This window comes from Typopeltis vanoorti, chromosome 11 (assembly GCF_054136105.1).
Source record: "Typopeltis vanoorti isolate ZY-2024b chromosome 11, IOZ_Tvanoo_1.0, whole genome shotgun sequence".
Taxonomy (NCBI): Eukaryota; Metazoa; Arthropoda; class Arachnida; order Uropygi; family Thelyphonidae; genus Typopeltis; species Typopeltis vanoorti.
Genome location: NC_143559.1, coordinates 132,927,129 through 132,949,452, shown reverse-complemented (window position 1 = coordinate 132,949,452; position 22,324 = coordinate 132,927,129). Strand labels below are relative to the sequence as shown.

Sequence of the window (22,324 nt, the reverse complement as noted above, 5' to 3'; positions counted from 1 at the left end):
TCATACAAGGTTCTGACATTCCAGGTTCCTAGTTTTACCGAGCGCACCATGTTGAGCCCGGGGATTCTTCGCACCCCTGTCCCATTTAAGGGACGCCGGTAACTCGGGGCCATTTGTGTAGATTTGCTCGCCATGGTGGTTAGTCTGGAGAGAGAATAGAGCAGTAGTTTCTCCATTTGCTTTCTGCTCTGCAGTATTACAGACGTACACAATAAACTGTATCGCCATCTGCAATACAGTTTATTGTGTACGTCTGTAATACTACAGTTTATTGTGTTACATCACTATTATACCTAACAAAATTAGAAGCATTACATAGGAAAAGCGTGTCAACATTAATTTGGAGACTTTATACACAACATCCTAACCGCTTATGGTGATAGACAGAATTCTGAGTATTAAAAATCTGAAACACTACATAATGTTACTAAGGAATTACTTCAACATCATCTGTCGTAACAACAGAGACACATATCGTATGACACGACCAACAACAACTCTTTACATCCCACGACCCTTCAAGAATTCATACGATTCTTTTGTGAGATCGCATCTGATACCCACGCTATTCAACAACCTACCAAGAAATTTAAAACACAGAGACAACTGCAGAACATTAAAAGGAACTCTGGAAATTATACCGATACAGTTATTATAGCATTAGCACTTATATATACATCACAAATCACTAGCATCCAACGCCTACATTTCATCCATAAACAGTACCAAACAACAGAAATGGTGAAGGCTAATCCCACTCTCCTCATAAAAGCTAACCCTAGCTTAGAAGCAGGTGGGATTAGCCTGCCTTACTCAAGTAATCATAAACTGCCAATATAATATATAAAATATAAAAATAATATATACATATATATGTTATAAACAATTATTATTATTATTTTAAAATATTATGTACGTGCAAGTATCTGTTATGCATAATAGTGTTCATGTAATACATTATAAATATTATATATATATAAATAATAAAGTTTGATTGAAAAAAAATATCATTATTATTACTTGGCACCTCCAAGGACTCATCTACTCCACTCCACCAGAAAAATCTCACCGTTTTCTCTTCTACTTAATTCTCCTACGCCATCTCATCATCATCATCATCATGAATCATGGGCTCACTGACCGTTGATGTCTGATGCCTGCTTCACTATCTTCTTCCACCTTTCTTTGTCCAGTGCACAGTGTCGCAGTTTTTGTACATCCATTCCACACCAGTCTTTTATATCGTCTATCCATTCTCTGTATGGTCTACCTCTTCTGTTTAAACCATTCAAAATACCAAACATAAATGTCTTTATCTTCCGGTCCTCACTCATTCTACAGATGTGTCCAAATAATTGCAGCTTCCGTTTTATAATCTTCTCCTACGCCATCTACCGCACATTATCACTGCCACCACCATTATTTTTTTAACTGTAAATTGTATTTGTTCCGATGGCTGATTTGCGTTTATGCAGGATCACAAATCCTGCTCCGTATGAGATCAACAAAATCATCTTCAACTGAAAAAGTCTACATAAAGATCACAAAGGTATACAAGATTATATAAATCCATTCTGCCACCAAATTCACTCCGTTTTTTCCTGTACAAGCTTCATAATCAAATGTGGCCGTTTTTCAATTCTTTTCTACCATACCGAGGCGCGCGCACACACACACACATTCGCTTTCGTACAACAGCATTTTCATTCGCATGTCGTAATCATGTCCTCTGCAGTTTTTTCAATTTCTAATCCGTCTGATGCTATTTTTCTAGAACATTAATTGCAAGTCCCAAACCAGTTTTTTTTTTTCCAATACTTGCAACGAATGTGCAAGTATTGGGGAAAAAAATATGCAGAAAATATGAGGATGAAATCGAATAATATTTAGCATCACTTATTTTACTAACCATGTCTTTTCTTACTTTATTTCCAATCTGTTCGATAACTTCGTTATCAATCGTCGGATTTAAACAAGTTAACGTCTGTTCTTTTACATTTTCAATGTGTTCCAAAATAATTGTCGTAATAACCAATTACCAATTACAAAAAAAAAAATAAATAGATAAATAAAATAAAGATCCCTCATCTGGGATATCTTTTGTTAGACTTCTTACACAGAACAATACTTCATCAAAGCAACTTTTAGAATTTGATACTTAGGAATGAAAAAAAATGGGTCTGTAGAGTGAAAACCTTGTTTTAGCATCTTACTCACATTTTTACCTGTACATTTGTCCATGTACAGGTAATGGACAAAAAAAAAGGAAACAGTGGCACGTTTCGATTAATATGGCGTTCGTCCGCCGTGGACGTCTTGTACAGCCTGGATTCTTCGAGGGAGATACTCTCTCAGTGCTTGGAACTTGATAGTAGGAATTTTACACCACTCATCCAACAGAAACTGGATCAATTCGCCTTTGGAATTGACCCAGTGAGATTCTTTGGAGGTGGGAAACGCCTGAGAGCTCGCTCCAAAATATCCCATAAATGTTCTATAATTTTTAAGTCTGGCGATTGGGATGGCAATACAGCTCACCGTCTTGTTCCGCAAAACCACTGGGTGGCTACATTTGCTCGATGAATGGGAGCATTGTCCTGTTGAAACGTGGCCGGCTGTGAAGGAGAAAAGTGTGTCAACTTGGGATGAAGATGATCCTTTATGATTGAAATATAACGTGCACCATCCACTTTGCTTTCAAATACTACAAGTGGATCTAAATCATACTATGAGAATGCGCCCCAGATCATAACAGAACCACCAAACCTTTTCACAGTTAGCAACAGCATTCCGGATGGTAAGTTCTATCGGCTGACGCCACATACGTATTCTGTGGTCTGCAGCAAAAAGTGTGAACGTAGATTTATTAGGCCATATCACATCCCTCGATTGTTGTGTACTACACTGCCTGTGATATTTGCACCACTGGAGACGCGACGACTTGCGTTGACGGGAGTGATCAAAGGCTTGTGTAAAGCAACCCGACCATATATTCAACCGTGTGTGTTCCTGGCATAGAATTTTTGCTGAAACGAGTTTCTCATGACCGGTGTTGAATTTTTCACACAATTGCTCATCAATATCCCGCCTATTTTTCGTAGTACAACGCACTGTTGCTCAAACGTCCCTTTCTTGCAGTAATTGCATTTCGCTTATGATGTTTCTCTATCGACTGCTATAACATTAGAGACTGTTCCTCGACTAACAGTGCAATTTCAGCTGTCCTGGTCACAGATGCACCTGCCTCCTGGCTCCGATAATCAGGCGCCTTTCAAAGTCACTGAGGAACTCTCTGGATTCCATTCTAACATACAATAAACGGCGGTAGGCGTTTATACACACACGTTCCTAGCAATGTTGGGAGTACATTTGCATATCAACTGCATCTGGTGCATCCAAAACGCTGCATAACAACTACCGATAACGCGACTCAATTGCTCAGTGTTTCCATTTTTTGTCCATTTTCGGTAAATTATAATACACACATACACAGGGTGTCCCAAAATTCACGCAAGATTTAAATTTAGCGCCATTTGCGCGGTAAAGTGTTGCCAACGAGAAAAAAAAAGACAGCGTGACAGTTCAGGGTTATTAAAAATGACCACACACAGCGAAGAGAGTTCGTTGAATGGATTATGGAACAACAAGTGGATGCTTATTTTTCGAACAAAATCATTTTCATCTTGATGGCTTCGTTAATCGACAAAATTGTCGCATTTGGGGTTCAGAAAATCCATGAGTGATTGTTGAGAAACAAATGCATCCACAACGTGTCACTGTTTGGTGCGGAGTTTGGGCTGTAGGCATCACCGGTCCATTCTTCTTCAAAAATGCGGCTGGTAAGGCAATAACAGTTAATGGTGCTCGCTATCGCGACATGATATTCCAGTTTTTTTGTGCCTAAATTGCAAGGTATGGATGTGGACGACATGTGGTTTCAACAAGACGGTGCCACATGCCATACAGCCCGAGAAAAAACAATTCAATTACTAAACGAGTCATTTCCTGGTCGTGTAATTTCCCGTTTTGGTGATCAGAATTGGCCGCCCAGATCATGTGACTTAACGCCGTTGGACTTTTTTCTTTGGGGTTTTTTGAAGTCTAAGGTTTATGCCAACAAGCCCACGACCACCCACGCTTTGAAGGAGGAAATTGAGCGCTGTATCAACGAAATTCAGCCACATTTATGCAAAACGGTCATGGAAAATTTCGACAAAAGAGTGCGTATGTGCCAGCAAAGCCGTGGAGGCCATTTACCCGATATGCTATTCCATGCATAACCCTATACTGTATACTTTATGAATCAATAAGAAATTAAAAACCTGTTTTCTATCAAAATTACTTCTTGCGTGAATTTTGGGACACCCTGTATATATGCATACACATATATAATAAACTCATATTTAAATATTGAGCTAGAGAAGAGGACACACGATGATACTTTTGCTAAGGCTTTTGATAGAATACAGTATAGAAGACGTATAAATTCGGGAATATGGATTTGGATTATAGAATATCAGCCTGGATAAGAGGATGGCTCACTGACAGATATCAAAAAGTGAGATGTGAGCATGCAAGATTTCAGGTAACTAGTGATGTACCACAAGGATCAGTTATTGGGCCACTATAATTCAATCTGGACTTTGATGATATTGGGAAGGATTTGACAAGCAACATACAGCTATTTGCTGATGATGCAAAGAGTGATAGGAAAATCGGAGTGCTGTTGATATGCGATACTTGTAGAATGATTTGAATAGGCTGGAATTGTGGGCATGGGAAAATAGATGTCACCTCATGTCAGAAAATATAAAGTCATGCACTTTGGCGTGATTAGATATCCAATGTTGTATTATTGGTGGGATTGCTAGAAGAAACTGATCAGGCTACGAATCTTGGTAGATAGGAAGTTGAAGTTCAAGGGACATATAGCAAAGATTGGAAGTAAAACTCGAAAGATAATTGCAATGCTGAAACAAACATTCACACATAAAGAAAAGGATGTCATTTTGCCTCTATAAAAGGCCCTGATAAGACTTCACTTGGACTACTGTGCGTAGGTCTGGTCTCCGTTGTGATTCTGATACAATGGATAGAGTGCAAAGGAGAGCATTGAAATAGATTGATAAAATATATATGATTGAAACTTAGAAATTTCTGAATGGGTAATACAGGATTTCAGTTGGAATATTTCATTTTATGGAAGGTGGGGAAAGGACAAGAAACCAAAAACAACCAAAATCCTACTGCTGAAATATCCTTGCATGCAGTGCAATACCCCTGAAATCAAAAAAGGTCATCATCATCGATTTCCAAGAAAATGAAGCCAAATTACGTTGTTCTGAATCGCTGGCAAATAAGAACCACTCAATGTACCAAAAATACAAAAAGACCCTATTTATTGCCCCCTTCGTGGCAATTAAACAAAATAAATTACTCCTCTGTACTCTCAAACCAATCCAACTTCTAACACTGTACAAAAAAAAAAGGCCACGCAACTGGCTCAAGTTTTCTGAGGATGTTTTACTGTAACAAAACAGCCAGTACCAGTCATGTTCATTGCTGGCTTGTTAAGTATTTAATTTTTTTTTTCTTTTCTTTTTTTCAGTTCATTCAAAATCCAAAGTTTACAAATTCATCTTTTCAGTTTTATCCTTTTTGTCGTTCATTTTAAAATTGTCCATTTTCATGTAATTTCAACACATCGCTCTCTTTAACCCACTACTTTAAATCGCATACCATCTAGACTCAAGTCAAGTTTTCACCATCTTTACCTTCAAGACACAGGTATGTTAATTAAACTCTTTAAACCTGGTCATTAAAAAAGGGTCTGAAAAGTTTTTGGCAATAGAGCATTTATTTATATTTATAAACATTTCAGGAGTTCCATGATTTTCAGTAATCTAAAGTATTAAATATTTTATAATTATTCATGTATGTGGCCTTGTTAGCAGAGCGTGGTATATATGCTCTCCAAATAACAGGCTGTGGTTGTACAAATCGCACCATGAGTATAGACACTTATGAAATTTAGGTGGGGGATGAATTGCACTGTCTGGTGTTATATCACCCTGCTTACTTCATAAGGCCTGAAATGGCTTGAAAATGTTATTAGTGGTTCCCACCCACAAAAAGGTTAATTAGTAAACCTACAGTGCATTTGTATCATGGTGGGTTAAGGATTCCCCCCTTCCATTTTTATCAATTATATATACTGGAATTTTTTTTTACTTATTTTTACATAGCCAGAAATCCAGAAATCCCTGCTCTAGAGGCCAAACATGGAACTTTTCAAGCCACTTCAAGCCTACGATAAGAAGTGCAATGAAATCCATGTCTCGCCTACAGACAATCACAAATATCTATGCCAGCAGTGAGATTCAAACCTGTGACTTGTTAATTGGAGAGCAGGTAGACTAACCACTTGGCCAACCAAGCTAGCATATTGATTCCCATCTGGCTGATTGATTCCGCCAGAGGAGCATGTGGTGAAGTTGTAAGGATAAAAAAAACAACTCCATGGTGGATCCTGGAAGTTAAAGAGTAATCGAGGTAAAGAAGAAACCACATTGAAAGTTCCTAGCAAGTAAGTCAGCTTGTGCTCTTAGAGAATAAGAAAAATGAGAGAGAGCAAAGTACTGTGTAAAACTAGCTAAATGTCATGGAAAGATGTTGACAACATAGAAAATAAATATCAGGAAGGTGGCTCTAAATTAGCTGTATAAAGGGCAGTGTTCAAACCAGTTTAACTTATCAATCTGAGAGCTCAGAAATAAAGCACTTGATCAAAGACAGACTGGTGTTATACCACAGATATGAGAGTTCTGAGAAAGATTAAAGGAGTGCAACGATAGCATCAATGGCAGTATCACATTAAAAATGAGGATGTAACGAACTTGGCACTGTTAATATTCAGCAACGTGTCAGTAGAGCTAATCTCAGGTGGTCACTTAAACAGGGAAAGGAAAGATAAGCAAAACAAGTGTTATTAGCTAGGTTAGCAAGAAAAAGATCCATAGGAAGACTAAGATGTAGGTGGATTGATACAGTAATAAAGTGCCTTAGAAGACAGAAATATAAGATTCACAGAGTCTTGACAGATAACAGATTAATTTGGAGGAAAATTGTTGATCAGAAGTCAGTAATGGTGTAACTTTTTTATGTAGTACTATCATCTACTACTATCATATCATCTATCTACTACTAACCAAATGTTGATAATTCATCCTTTAAAATGATCAGGGGTAATCTTTGCTTAAAATTAAGATCTAACATTTTTGTGTTTTTTCAAGAGCCAACAATATTCAAAAATTTCTCTGACAATAAAGAGGTTCTAAGTGTCTTTCAAGAAGACTGAAAACAATGCTCAAGTTAAAAAAAAAAAAAAAAAAAAAAAAGGCACATGTATAACTTCAAATAAAGATTAACACATTGGAGGGATAATATTTTATTTAGTAAAATATAGCCTACAAGTATGTTACAAAAAAAAAATAAGTTCTTTAAAACTTTTTAAGTAATTAAAATAAAGATGTCTGAAATTATATACATAAAATGAAGACTTTCAATGCAGAAAATCTGTACATGAATGATCACATGCTTAGATCACAATATAGAGGAAATCGCATGCCTGAAAATGAATAAATATCTATTTTAAATGTGATATTTGATTAACTTCATTTGTATATACAGTATGATCAAAATTTACACTTGTATTGCATTCCTAGAATTTACGCAAATCAACACCAATTATTCTATAGAAATACATTCAGATGGCAATTCGTGTAGTGAATACAAGTACGATAACCATGGTTTCATTCTGAAGGTTTCTGTGCAAGACAAAAATTGCGCAAGTTGAAGTGTGCTTACAAATAATGTATTTTTCAGATATATGTTCAGTTCAATAATACTGTATGTACAGTTATATAATACTGTATACAATCCTTACTCCAACAGTTCCCCCCATCGTTGTAAATCAGTTTATGACATGCAATAGCACCTTGGTTTTTTTCACATATAAGAATAACATATATTTGCATATCTTCAATTAAAATCACCAATAATTTTTCCATTTCTTCTATTAATATGCTTCTTTTCTTGGAAGTGATCACGGATTGCACTGATCGAATTTTCCATGAGCTGCATATGTCAAACTTTATCTTTTAAATAGCTCTAACAATCTATTCATTCATTTCATAAGCACATGCAATATCTATGAACTTAACTTTTTTGCACTGTCTATTAATTTCTACTTTGTCTCCATATTTATAATGCACCCCTTCTTATCACATTGTGAATACATGCATTTATTCTCATTGCTTTTAAAATAGGTTTCTCAGACATATTTAAGATTTATATTTTATTTTAAAAAGTATCTACCTAAGTTCACTAATAAGACAGCTTGCAAAAAGCAGAAAGAAACAAAATGGCATTGACATTATCAGTTGTGCATCAGCTTACTAAGAAAACCAATTAGTACATTAAAATAAAAAGTATTATCAAATCCAGCTATACTTTATAACCAAATATAGAAAGAAACCTGTTTCTAAAATTTTCAAGAAGCCTGTTGGCCCAATAAAAGACAAACATATGGACTCTGAGCACAGCTTGTATCTTAAGTTGTGCAAACCAAGGCAACTTTGATATCAAAAATGATATTCTCACATGCATTCTGATAAATTTTTTTTAAAGGTACTTAAACTTTGTCGGTGTCTTTCTGTATTTGGTTATAAAATATGAATGGATCTAATATCCTCCATTTCAATATCCTATCAATGCCAAACTGAAGCCTTTTGTCTTTATATTTTAGTTATCCATTATGTTCACAAAGTAGTAGTTGCTAGATGGCATTGCTAGTCATAATTCGAAGTACCACAAGTGTGTATCTACAAGTCTGCATAACTCTGACTTTTCTTTTAGGCAGATAAATTAAAATTAATAGAAATGTTTTTCATAATTACATAAGATATAAGTAATTTTCGCTATTTATTATAAAGCAAGACAAAAATTCACTTTTATCGAAAATATAACCTCAATACGTGGATATTCTCACAGAGGTAAGCATTGTGGATAATCACTTACTATACTACTAAATATACAAGGTAACTAGCACAAAACAAACATGCAAAAAATGTCATCACTGTGATTCTTTTTAAGTTAGCAATCAATTTTGTAAGCATTATTGTTTATTTTTCATTTGACCCTATATGGATGTATACCATGATATTTTAATTTGTGTATAAGAATTATCACTTTTCCGAGAGTTTGGAAAGGTGGAGAAATATGTTTTAACATTAAATTTCTTCAGGATTTTTACTAGTTTAGGAGAAAGAGAACTTATATGCGGTAAGGAGATGTAGGCTGTTGGGTTTGAGTTATCTTCATTACTATGTTGATTATGTACACTAAGACGATTATAGATATTTTTAGGAGAGTAACCGCTATTTAAGAAAGTCCTTTTGAGGTAACTAAATTCTTATTGAAGTTCATCTTCTTCTGACAACAAGGATCTCACTCGATGAGCTAGTGTGGAAATAATTCCTAATTTCTGAGGGGGATAGGGGTGAGATGAAGCATGTAGGTATCCATAGGTGTGTGTGTGTGTGTGTGTGTGTGTGTGTTGGCTTTCTATATCAACCCAGTTCCAACCCAGGAAGTCCTTAGTCTTTTAAAAAACAAGTTATCTAAAAAGATTTTTGCGTTACTTGTGCATTGTGTGGATTAAGGCTACTTCTTATTTGAAGACAAGATCTGCAAACAGAACAGCAGTTTGGTAATGGGTAGCCCGTTGTCTCCGGTGCCAGCCAACATTTTTCTTGAAAATTTTGAGGAAAAGGCTATTTCCTCAGTGACACTGAAACTCAAAATCTGGCTACGTTACATGGACGACATTTTCCTAATTTGGGAGCACGGCCCAAAAAACTTACAAACCTTTCTGGATCATTTAAACAATTTCATTAAAATATAAACTTCACATCCGAACCAGAAGTTAATGGTGTTTTAGCTTTTCTAGATATAAAACTTACTAGAACAATGGATGGTCTCAAGATTTCTATCTTTAGAAAGCCATCACACACCGATAGATGCCTACATGCTTCATCTCACCATGACCCCCCTCAGAAATTAGGAATTATTTCCACACTAGCTCATCGAGTGAGATCCTTGTTGTCAGAAGAAGGTGAACTTCAACAAGAACTTAGTTACCTCAAAAGGACTTTCTTAAATAACTGTTATTCTCCTAAAAATATCTATAATCATCTTAGTGTACATAATCAACATAGTAATGATGATAACTCAAACCCAACAGCCTACATCTCCAACAACAAAATAAAATACAAATTGGCAAAACAGGAACAATATCTGTGCTCACATCTCTACAAATCTGTTCAAATCACTCATCAAAACAAATGGACAATGTAATTAGTGATTAAACTTTGCGATGATGATTTCACTAATTTTTTATACAGCTTGCAATATCCAGACATACAGTTCTTCAGTTCACGTTGGAATTTAAAGGCTCGTTCAGAATTTGTGTCGTTAACAAGAAAATGATTTTCCAATTTATTGCACAGTTCAAGACATTCTCGAATTACATTTGCATGAGGGGGACAGGTTTTTCTTCCACTTCACTATCGTTTTCTGGATCTTCGATGATATCTAAAGTTATTCGATATCCAATAATATATTGTCACTTAAGGCATTATCCACAAGCAATTCATCTAAATCGTTCTGGCTAATTGTATCAAAATCTTCTCCACCAATTTCATGTATCAAAGTAATGATTTCAGCTGATAATGTAGATGTTTGCATGGTTACACTGTTTGCAACGCATCCAGGCCAAGCTGCTTTCCAGCAGGCATTTAAAGTTTGTGGTCTTATTTCAGCGATAGCAGATGCAACATGATTTAAGCAGTCCAAAATACAAAATTTTTTCCAAGCGTCGGTTTCTGTTAATGATTCATTTTCTAGTTTATCGAACATAAATCGAAAAGTGTGCTTAAAGTAATATTTTTTAAAAGTAGCAATTATGCCTTGATCTAATGGCTGAATAATGCTTGTTGTACTGTGTGGAAAAAACACACTACCTGCACATTTGGATGTTCTAAATGCAGATGACTTGGTGCATTGTCAACAATTAATAAAACTTTAAAATTTAGAGCCTTTTGCTTCATATATGTTTCCACTTCGTACAAAGCAATTATTGAACCATTCAGTAAATATAAATACAGCAGTTGTTACCCAGGCCTTTGTATTAGCCATCCAATTATACCTGCAGCAGTTTTAGATCTTTGTCTTTTAGAGCATGTGGTCTTAGAAATCGATTAACTAGGAGGGGTTTTCAACATTCGATCTCCTGATGCACTGCTACAAAGTAACATCACTCGGTCTTTGCTTGCCTTAAACCCACTTGCTTTTTTCTCAGACTTTGCGATGCAAGTTCGACTAGGCATTTTCTTCCAAAACAATCCTGTTTCGTCACCGTTAAACACTTGATCGGGACAATATCTACCATTTTCAATAATTTTGGCTAACGTCTCTTGAAAATTTTTGGTTGCTTCTTCATCTGCTGCTGCAACCTCTTTTGTAATCTTCACGTTATGAAGTGCATTCCTTTATAAAAACCCGTTAACCATCTTTTGCTAGCTGAAAATCCTTTATCAGCCTGGGAAGCAGAAGTAGACTGCTCCAATTGCTTCATCTGTTCATAAAACCGAAGAGCTTTTTGTTTAATTAAATAACCACTTATAGGAATTCTTCTTTGAGTTAATTATTCAATCCAATTTACTAGCGTTCGTCTTGTGTTTTCTAATAAAGCATCTCTTGAGTACGATGATAATTTGGCACTTAGTTTTGTGACAGAAATGACAGATTTTCTTATTGCGACTTCATTCTTTTTAATTGCTCGTATAGTAGATTTGCCTAAATTAAAATGTCAACCAATCACAGTAGATCCCTCTCTTTTTGCTAAGCGATCAAAATTGCAATTTTCATTTTCAAAGAAATTGCTTTTCTTTAGTGCTTTTTTTTTCTCCAATGGGCCAAATTAAATCTTTAAAATAACAATTAGCAAAATTTATACTTTCGATAATAAAAAGACAAACACTTACTCACATGCAAAATTAAACTTCACGAACGTTCACTGCTTACACGTTATGCCAAAATGTGCTGCAACACGCTGTTCATTATGTACAACGGCGATGAACGAATTTGTCAACAACAACACACGAAATCACGTGCTTTATAGGTAACATTTTCCAACTGTTATACAAGCAAAATAGTTACCACTTTAAAAACTACAATGATAATAAAAGAGAAGTTAATTTTCCAACGTGTAATAATAAACAACTCATCCCACAATATGGATTGATTACTCCAGGGTTTCCCAAACTCTGTTCTGCGGAAGGTGAATAAGTGTTCCGCGAGGTCTCCTGGAATTTGTCATTTTAGTATTCTAAGCATTTTTCATGAGTAAATATGTTATAGTGGAAATATTCTGAGGAGAATAACATTCGTGAATATGTCGAAAAACTCAGATCCAGAATGTAAATAACATCTGTGTAGCAAACATTAGGATGACCAAGCCGTGTATTTTTAAATGTGGAAGTATTCATGAATTTTTGTTAATTTTCACACATTGAAACCTTTCAACAGTCGGGAAAGGAAATACCGCTGTTTATGACCGGTCATAAAAATTGCATGCAAGCTAATTACAACAATGTGCGCCGTATCCTCTGTTCTCAAAACTAAACGAAATAACATCTGTGTTGCAAATGTTCGTGCCCAATCAGCAAGGAAGTATAAACAAAATTTTTCCACTGAAATTGAAGATCAAGGTAGTCTGTATCTGGTTCTAAGATCTAGTAATACTGAATACTTTCTTCATAAATTCGTATTGTAGGGTGAAAGCACTTGTTTCGAAACCATAGGGCCGTGATTTTTTTTAAAGTAATAGGCCTACAGATTTAAATTTTAATATGAATAAGAGACAAGAGTCTTTGTTTAATTTTGGGGTTAAGAAATCTCTTATTGAAGGTGTTTGTCACGCAACAGATAGTGATTCATCCACCTTCAGCCTACAAAGCAATCTCCAGGATGTACAAAAGGAGGGGAAAACTATCAGAACACAGGAGAAAAAGTCTGCATTCACACGTAAGTACTTATAATAATATAAATTTTTGGTGATCAGAATAGGATATGTCAATGAAAATCAGCACAAATTAATTTAATGATGTTTATGTTTATTGATGTTTAATTAATAATTAATGATAAATTCTTAATTAATAATAAAATCAGCTAAATTAACAATTAATTATTAATTAATACATTACAAAATAACCAAGGTGTTCCATAAAAATTTCAGAATTTGTGAAGTGTTCCGTCCTAGGAAAAGTTTGGAAAACGCTGGATAACCCTATTATCAGAATGGATTCTCCATCTGTTGACATGAGCAGAAGTGTCGAAAGGTCTCGTATCTGTGGGTGTACTATAAAGCATAACTTCAAATCAGCATAAAAAAGAGACCCTAGTGTAAATGTTTTTAAAAATCACAAAAGATGGTGGTAAATGTAAAACATTTTAGTAGCAAATATTCAACATTTTAATCATCATCATTAAATTCCTGCCATGTACCCTGAAGGTGTGTACAGGATATGATAGTACTACATGAAAAATTTACATTGTTACTAACTTCCTATCTACAATTTTCCTCCAAATCAGTCTATTACTTGTAAACTCCAATATTATCAGATCTTATATTTCTATCATCTAAGGCACTTTGTATCATATCAATCCACCTATATTTAAGTCTTCCTCTGGGTCGTTTTCCTACCAACCTAGCAGAGAACACGTTTTGCTAATCTTTCCTTGCCCATTCTATTTAAGTGACCATACCACCTGAGATTAGCTTTGCTAACGCATTTGTGGATGCTGACAATGTCAACTTCTTTCCTAATATCCTCGTTTTTAATATGATACTGCCATTGGTGCCATCTGTTCACGCCTCTAATCTTTCTGAGGACTCTCATATCTGTGATCTCTAGTCTCTGGTCAAGTGTTTTTAACCCAGCTCTCAGATCCATAAATTAAAATTGGTTTAAACACTGTCTTGTATACAGCTAATTTAGTGTTTTGGCTAATTTTTCTCTTATTCCATATAAATTTATTCAACTGACTTCCTACCATACCAGCTTTGTTGATTCTGTTGTCTATTTTCATATTTAACTTACCATCTTCACTAAAAATCATGCCTAAGTAGTTGAAATGTTTTACTTGTTCCACACGTTCTCTGTTCACAAAGCAGTTAACATTTTCAAAGATTCTGCCTATTTTCCATTGTCTTTGTCTTTTTAATACTGACCTTCATACCATATCTATTACAACAGTTATTCAATTTAGTCAGGGAATCTTGCAGACTTGTAGCAGATTTATCTAGAAGTACAACATCGTCCGCATGAAGCAAAGAGCTGATATTAACATCTCCAATTTTTAATATCAGGTTTAATACCACTTTCCTTCATAATGTGATCCATATAGATCATGAATAACAGAGGGGATAATGTACATTCTTGTCTCACACCAGATTTAACCTTAAACCACCTTCCTGTACTACCTTCAATTCTAACTGCTGACTTACAATTCAAATAAAGACTAAATATTGCTTGATATAATGTCCCATTGACACCATATAACTGTATCATATTAAATAGCTAATCTCATGGCACCTTGTCATATGCCTTTACCAGATAGACAAAACTTAAATACAAATTTTTGTTATATTCCCATGATTTCTCAACTATTTGTCGTAAAGCGAAGAACATCTGACCCTGACAGCCTCTATTTGGCCTGAATCCAGCTTGTTCTTCACCAAGCTTCTCTTCCACAATTCTTCTCAACCGTTTCTCAAGTATACTTGCATAAATCTTACCAGGAACACTCAGTAGGGAAATACCTCTGTAATTCTCACATTCAGTTTTATTTCCCTTTTTATATACGGGTACTATGAGAGCTCTACTCCATCGGGAATTCGTCCCTCTTTCCAGGCCTTCTGAACTATGCAGTGCAGCCACTGTAAGACTTTTATACCACCACACTTCAGCCTTTCTGGTCGAATATCATCTGCTCCTGCTGCCTTTCCATCTTTCAAGCCTTTGATGGCTTTTTCTACTTCAAGTATGGATATGTATTCCTGCCTGTATGCCTGTTGAGTGTTTTTTTACCACTGTGCTATCACTGCTTGTTTCATTTAGCAATTTTGCAAAATAATTACTTCATACTTCAAGGATATGTTTTTCTCCCGTTTTCATGCCACCTTATTATCTCTAACTTCTTTTACAGCACTCCTGCCTCCATTTCTTAGCTTCTTCTACAACCTACAGAATATTTTGTCACCTTCTTGATATTTATTTTCTATGTTCTTGCCAAAGTCCTCTGTTAGATCCTGAATAGAGAACTTTACAAGCAAATTCTTTATTCAGGATTTAACATACTAAATATTACTAATTAAGGAGATACCTGCACATCAGCACATAATTATGAAAATTTCCTTGTGTCATATGACACAAAGAAATTTTGTTTCCCCGTGGAACAAAGAGAAATTGTTGATAGGCAGTATTTTGATTGAGAATGACTAGAATTGACTAAGGAAATTTAGAATTAAGGTAACTATTGATAGAGTATTAATGAAAGTGTTTAATGTGCATTCAGTGAACAATTTGTGAAAAGAATTATAACCTAGTAGTGTTGTGCTTACACTCAATCTTATCTTTTCGTAGTTGAAAGATTAAGCTTACTTAACTTCATTGATGTGATTTAGTATGAACCCTAACTTAGTGTGAGTTTTGTTCTATTGAATGTTTGAATCTTCTTAACTGTAAATGTTCTGTACTCTTCCAATAAATATGTTTTGTACCTTATATCTGAGTTTATGCCTGATTACGAATTCAAACCACCACTTATGAAATAGAACCTTTTTGGCAGGAAGGAATTTAGATATTATTGCTTTAGTGAGATTCAGGTCACGACTGCTAACTGTATCTGCACGGCGCTAGCGTAAGATTAATTATTGTGCGAATCCCTTGAATTTAGAATTATTTCCCTGAACAAGTCTCTCTTCTGTTATAGGATATTGGCTGGCACAGCATAATACAAATTTTGCCAGTATCCAAAGAGGAAATAGTAATGAATTAATATTTAAGAGGCACAACTGTAGATTAGATAACAGGCTAATTAGATAGAATAAAGTAAAATATAGAGAAAACAACAACATAACACTCCCCCCATGACTTTTGTTTAGCTAGTTTTACACAGTGTTTAGCTTTCTTACATTTATCTCTGTATTCCCTAAGAGTACAAGCTGACTTATTTGCCAGGAACTTTTGATATGCTTTCTTCTTTTCCTTCACTACCTCTTCAACTTCCTGTGTCCACCACGGAGTTCTGTTTTTCTATCCTTGCAGACAACCTCACCACATGCCTCTCTGGCTGAATCAATCATGGTTTTCTTCAAGGCTTGCCACTGAATCTCCAAGGTTTGGTTCCTGTTCTCAAACTCCTTCATTTTTTCTTCAATAATCTTTGTGTATTTTAGTCTACAGTTTCACATCTGAGAGCTGCTCAACTTTTATTTGCTTCAAAACTTTCTTACGTTTTTCTTTTCAATATGAAATTCTATCCTGCTTAAGACTAAGTGGTGATCACTTCCAATTTCAAATCCTCTGTACACTCTGGTGTCCTGAACCAGGGAGAAAACATCACTATCAACAATAACATGGTCAATGAGACTTCTTATTCCTTGCTCCTTCTCTCCATTTTTATGTTGGAACATGGTGTTAGTAATAACCAGTCCATGTCCTAAGCAGAAATCCAACAGGTATTTGACATTATTCTTAGCTTTGCTCTTTTCTCCAAATTTTCCCAAAATATTTTTGTATGTCTGACAATCATTTCCTACTCTGCTATTTAGATCCCCAACAAGGACCAACTTTTCCTTTTTCATTTGTGTCAGTAACTTTCTCTAGAGCCTCAAAAAATTCTTCCACTTCTACTTTAGTAGAGCCTTCTGTGGGACCATAGGCACAAATGAGTCTCATTGTCCAGTTCCCCATTCTGATATTTGCCCATATCACTCTACTCGAGACTGCTGTCATTCAAGATTAGCCTCTTTTTAGTTTTGAATATTATGGCTAATCCTTCTTTTCCTTGATTGTCATTGCCTGAATATAACATTTTGTATTTATTGCTCAGAAAGATCTGACCAGTTTTTGTCTTTTTTGTTTCAGTCACTCCCTATTATGTCGATCTGGTACTTATCTAATTCCTCAGCTAGCTCCATTTCTTTGCCATTCAGGCTTCTTATGTTGATAGTATGTTGAGTTGGGGTGTGTTTTCAGATTTCTTCCACTGAATTTTTGCCGTTTGCCCTGGTTCCCTGGCAAAAGCAACGGGGGCCTTGTTTAACCGGGAGACGACCCAGCCAGTATGAAATTTTGTCATGTTATACCATCATTTTGTATTTTGGTTTAAGCCAATAAGAATACAATTTCGTTGGCTAAATCCCAAATTGCCAGTCCATCCTTGTTCATTCAGTATCCAGGTAGATACCCAACAGGGGGTCACCACGAGAAGGTGAAGACTGGACATTAGGTCAGAATCTCTGGGAGGTTCTCTGCATTCCTTTAAAGGCTATGTGGAGGTCTCCTCTCAGTTATACAGCTTTGACCCTTAAGCACTTGGGGTGCTTAAGGGGTTATTATCCTTACAAAATTCCCTGCTTATGTTGAAAGTTTATTTTTCACTTGGTTAGACTATAATAAATTTAGTTCAATATTTTGTCCAAGTGTGAGCAAACAAAGTTTGCACCTGAAAATATCTTCAGGACTGGGGTAAGGTAGTACAACACCAGGAAAATCGCAGCAAAGGTGGAGCAAGCTAACATCACTCCTATCTCAGTATCTCCCATAATGCAAAACACATCTCCTTACGATATGTATAATGTTATGCATTAAGGGAAAGGCTACTACCCAGACTAGTTTCGACCTTTATTGAGGTATCTTCAGTGGGAGCCAGGCCCAGAGGTGGAGATACCAGGCAGAAGCAATGGCAGGTCATCTTTACCTATAGGAGTTGCCAAACCGTGTGCCAGCTTTTTATTAAATTACTCTGGATTTAGAGAAAGATGTCGAAAGTTTATTTTTCACTTGGTCAGACTATAATAAATTTAGTTTAATCCTTTATCCAAGTGTGAGCAAACAAAGTTTGCACCTGAAAATATCTTCAGGACTGGGGTACGGTAGTACAACACCGGACAACTCACAGCAAAGGTGGAGCAAGCTAACATCGCTCCTAACTGAAGAGACCTCAATAAAGGTCGAAACTAGTCTGAGTAGTGGCCTTTCCCTTAATGCATAACATTATACATATCCACAAGGAGACGTGCTTTGCATTATTGGAGATACTGAGATAGGAGTGATGTTAGCTTGCTCCACTTTTGCTGCAAGTTGCCCGGTGTTGTACTACCTTACCCCAGTCCTGAAGATATTTTCAGGTGCAAACTTTGTTTGCTCAGACTTGGATAAAGGATTAAACTAAATTTATTATATCCCTGCTTATGTGGTCATTCATATATATACACAAAAGTGAAGACAACTCTGCTCATCACTTCTCCACATACTTGACAATGACTGGAATAATCTATGCTTTACCTAGAGGACAACTTCATCTCTTGTCAGATAAAAGAATCAACTGTGGGCACCATTACTAGGAAACAAGGACTGATCCTGTGTGACATTTGAAAATCTCTCATTGGATCCCTTCAAATAACAGATTTCAACTTTTCAGCAAACCCCCTGCAAACAATACTGGATAGCAGATGACTCGTGCTAACTCCTTCTCCATTTCCATTATTCATATTGTATCAGTTCCTATAATCTTCTCTTGTTAGTGTTTTTAGTTTATGATTGCTAAAACTGATATTTGTATTTATGCTGCCAAAGTCACACATTATTTTAGTGGTGAAATTAGTAAGTTAACTTATACATTGCACTACTACAACCAATAAAAACCCAATTATTTTCAGTATCAGCCTTCTTTAGTTGAAACAACAACTTCCAACATCTTTAATTGAAAGTCTTCTTTTAAACAAACAAAAAAAAGGGGTATTATGATCTGTAATGAGTACAATGCCAAAACCACTTGATAAGTGAAATCCAAAGTGATGACCTGCTTTTAAAATTTTTTTTTTTTTGATTAAAGTGTTATTCAAAAAAGAAAATGGTTTTAGTATTTTCACATTAAAAATAGGCAAACTCACCTTACAGGTAATGAGCAAGTTAGTAATTTCAGCAAGATTGCTTATGGAGAAGTTAGGAGAGCTATAGCAGTTGTTATTATGTAAATCTAGACCCTGCTGCAGTTGGTCTTTCAGATGCTGTAGAGTGAGCCCATCCTGCTGTATCCATATTTATATATATAAAAAAAAAATACATATATATAAGTGATAATCAAATAACTTTAATGAGTGCATAAAAATCAGAATAAAAGATCCTTTTTTTTTAATGTCTGAACATAAGGAAATTTAATAATAAACTTTAATAAAGTAAATTTTATGCAATGTAAAATGACTTAACAGTACTTAACATTGTACTAAACAGGAATATGAACTTCTCTAGCTCCACATATTAACTGCAATAAAAATGGACTTAATCTGTGTAAATAACCAAGATTGTGTTCAGAGGAGAGAAGGTAATTATTAATCCCTTATAAATTTATCTTTAGTCCGCGCGGTTAGCCTAGTGGCTATGCGCTTCGCAACCATATGCCTGGGGAAGGAGTGTCCTAGGTTCGATTCCCGTCGGTGACGTGAGCAGCTTGAAGGATCTTCCTCAGCCATAGCCAAGTTAGCCAGTCTTGGGCGTGGACAGCAGGGTTTTTTCCCCAGTTTATTCTGGGGTTTTTCATCCCGCAAAGCAGGCAAAACTGGCCTTGAGAACTCAACACTACAGGCCATAGGATACACCGGGGCATAAGGCTGACCACCTTATCCTGTAAACGGAGTGAGGTCCGATGATCAATGGACCCTCGACACCGCAAGGTAAAAGAGGGTATAAGGAAGATGACATAAGGAAGATGACAAATTTATCTTTATTAAACGAAGTTTCTGCTAAATGCATTTCCTATAGCATGGCTCAAAAATTAAAGTTTGCAGTTTTCTTTTTGTTTTTTTAAATCAAATATCAATAAATCTTTCTTTTCATATCTGCAGAATGCAAAGGACCTCCTCCTCTTCCCTCAAAAATCCACTTTTGTGTGGAGGGGGAGGGGTTAAAATATATACTACTGTGTAGCATAATATATACAACAGAAAGACACAAAAACAGACAATGTAATAAACAGAAATATGGAGAGTAGCTACTCTGGATCAGGTATTTATAAAATAACCTCCCCAAGAAGTGTGCTGTTTCTCTGTGTGTGTGTATATATCCTAATAATATATATATATATATATATATATATATATATATATATATATTATTAGGATAACCAAGTAATTTTATAAACTTGGTTATTTTAACTCCTAATCCCAAGTATGCAAACAATTAAGTTTGTGCCTGAAACAAAGTTCAAGTCTAAAAGTGTTACAACACCAGGGCAACTCACTGTAAAGGTAGGTAAAGCTCTGATCACTATTCTTAGTATTTTCCCATAATGTAAAGCACATCTCACTAGATTATTACATCTATATCTCCTCCAGAGATTTTTATTAAAAATAAAAACACCTTGTTGCAACTTCTATAGGTAAAGGTGATAAGGCTCCATATTACTAAAACCTTGGTATTTAGGGTCTAGCTACTCACTGAGGAGACCTCAAAAAAGGTTGAAACCGGTCTGGGTAGTGACCCCACCCATAATGCATTGCAGTATACATCTTCTAGTGAGATGTGCTTTACATTATGGGAAAATACTAAGAATAGTGATCAGAGCTTTACCCACCTTTACAATGAGTTGCCCTGGTGTTGTAACATTTTTAGACTTGAACTTTGTTTCAGGCACAAACTTAATTGTTTGCATACTTAGGATTAGGAGTTAAAATAACCAAGTTTATAAAATTACTTGGTTATCCTAACACACACACACACACACACACACATATATATATATATATATATATATAAATCTTCTGAATACACTTCTCTCTCCTTTTTTAAAATCATATATATAGCTAAACAAAAGATCTTTCTTTCAACATTTATTTCTGAATGCTTTTGTGCAGCTGTTAATATTATCGACTCTTTTGGTATATGATTTCAAACTCTGGCTGGAAAGTTTAGCAACTCAAATTTAGAAAAGTCATGGAAAGACTTTGGTGACAATAGAGAAGATAAATATCACAAGAGTAGCAAAATGTTCTAGAAACTAATGAAAAAGGATGAAAGAATCTGAAAGTAAGCATGATTTAAATGTCTATGGTAATCACTTTGAAAGATTGTTAAATGAAATAACCAGTGAAAGCACAGTGGCAGAAAATATTCAAAAATAATGCAATCAGGACTATATATAGATATCAATATTTGAGGAAAACAAATCAATACTTCAATAGAGTACAGTGAGTATACTTCAATAGAGTACAGTGAGTTACTAACATATGAAATAAATTTGATCAAAACTACATAGGCTTAAGTGAACTGTTTGTCAATCTTTAACAGTTATGAAGTTTCTCCATATTCTTCATATATCTATATCTTTAACACATCAGTAATGCCCTAAAAATTGAGTAAAAAGCCAATGACATCATAAAAGGGGTACTCCTAAACAAAAATAGGCAAAATATGCAAAAAAAAAAAATAAATAATAATAATAATAATGTTTAATTTTCAGTTTTCTTCATGTAACAAGATTCTATGGCATGTTTTACATTACATATTTGGGATTAAATTTACTTTAAAAGTTTCTGGGGGAGAAAAACGAGAAAGAAAAAGGCATTTCTTGAATGACATTTAAGTAAGAAGTAAAAATCCTTTATTTTTTATCTCACTTATCATGCCTATGGAGACACATGCAAACTGTTGTGTTTTGTGCAAATGTTTTGATTATCACTAATTTTTTTCATAACTGGATAAACTAATTAAGAGTGATCAAAGAAAAAAAAAAATATATTCTCAGAAGTATTGCAGGTTTTTATTTTATTTTTTCAAATATATAATTTCAAAGGGGCAAAAATAAAGGATGTTCATGAAACTGTGAGTATGCAGAGGAGAGAAGTGAAAACATCTGAGAATATGTCTGCCAAGACATAAATAATCTGAAAGGTGAGAAATGTGCAATGAGAGAAGAT

The 22,324-nt window shown here is 35.1% G+C and overlaps 1 protein-coding gene across 2 annotated transcripts in view; it reads right to left on the bottom strand.

Annotated features, from left to right (window-relative positions):
- Window positions 1-7,433: 7,433 nt before the first annotated feature.
- Ripalpha (RPA-interacting protein alpha) overlaps window positions 7,434-22,324 on the bottom strand; it is an 81,611-nt gene continuing 66,720 nt past the window's right edge. Inside the window, exons 6-7 of one of the 2 annotated variants that reach the window (XM_090400580.1) lie at window positions 19,304-19,438; window positions 7,434-7,627 (exon numbers count right to left, since the gene is read on the bottom strand). In XM_090400580.1, coding sequence (XP_090256706.1) covers window positions 7,598-7,627; window positions 19,304-19,438 — 165 coding nt within the window. In that variant the 3' untranslated portion in view covers window positions 7,434-7,597. Of the gene's footprint in view, window positions 7,628-19,303; window positions 19,442-22,324 lie in introns of both variants that reach the window. The other variant, XM_090400579.1, reaches the window with a different exon arrangement.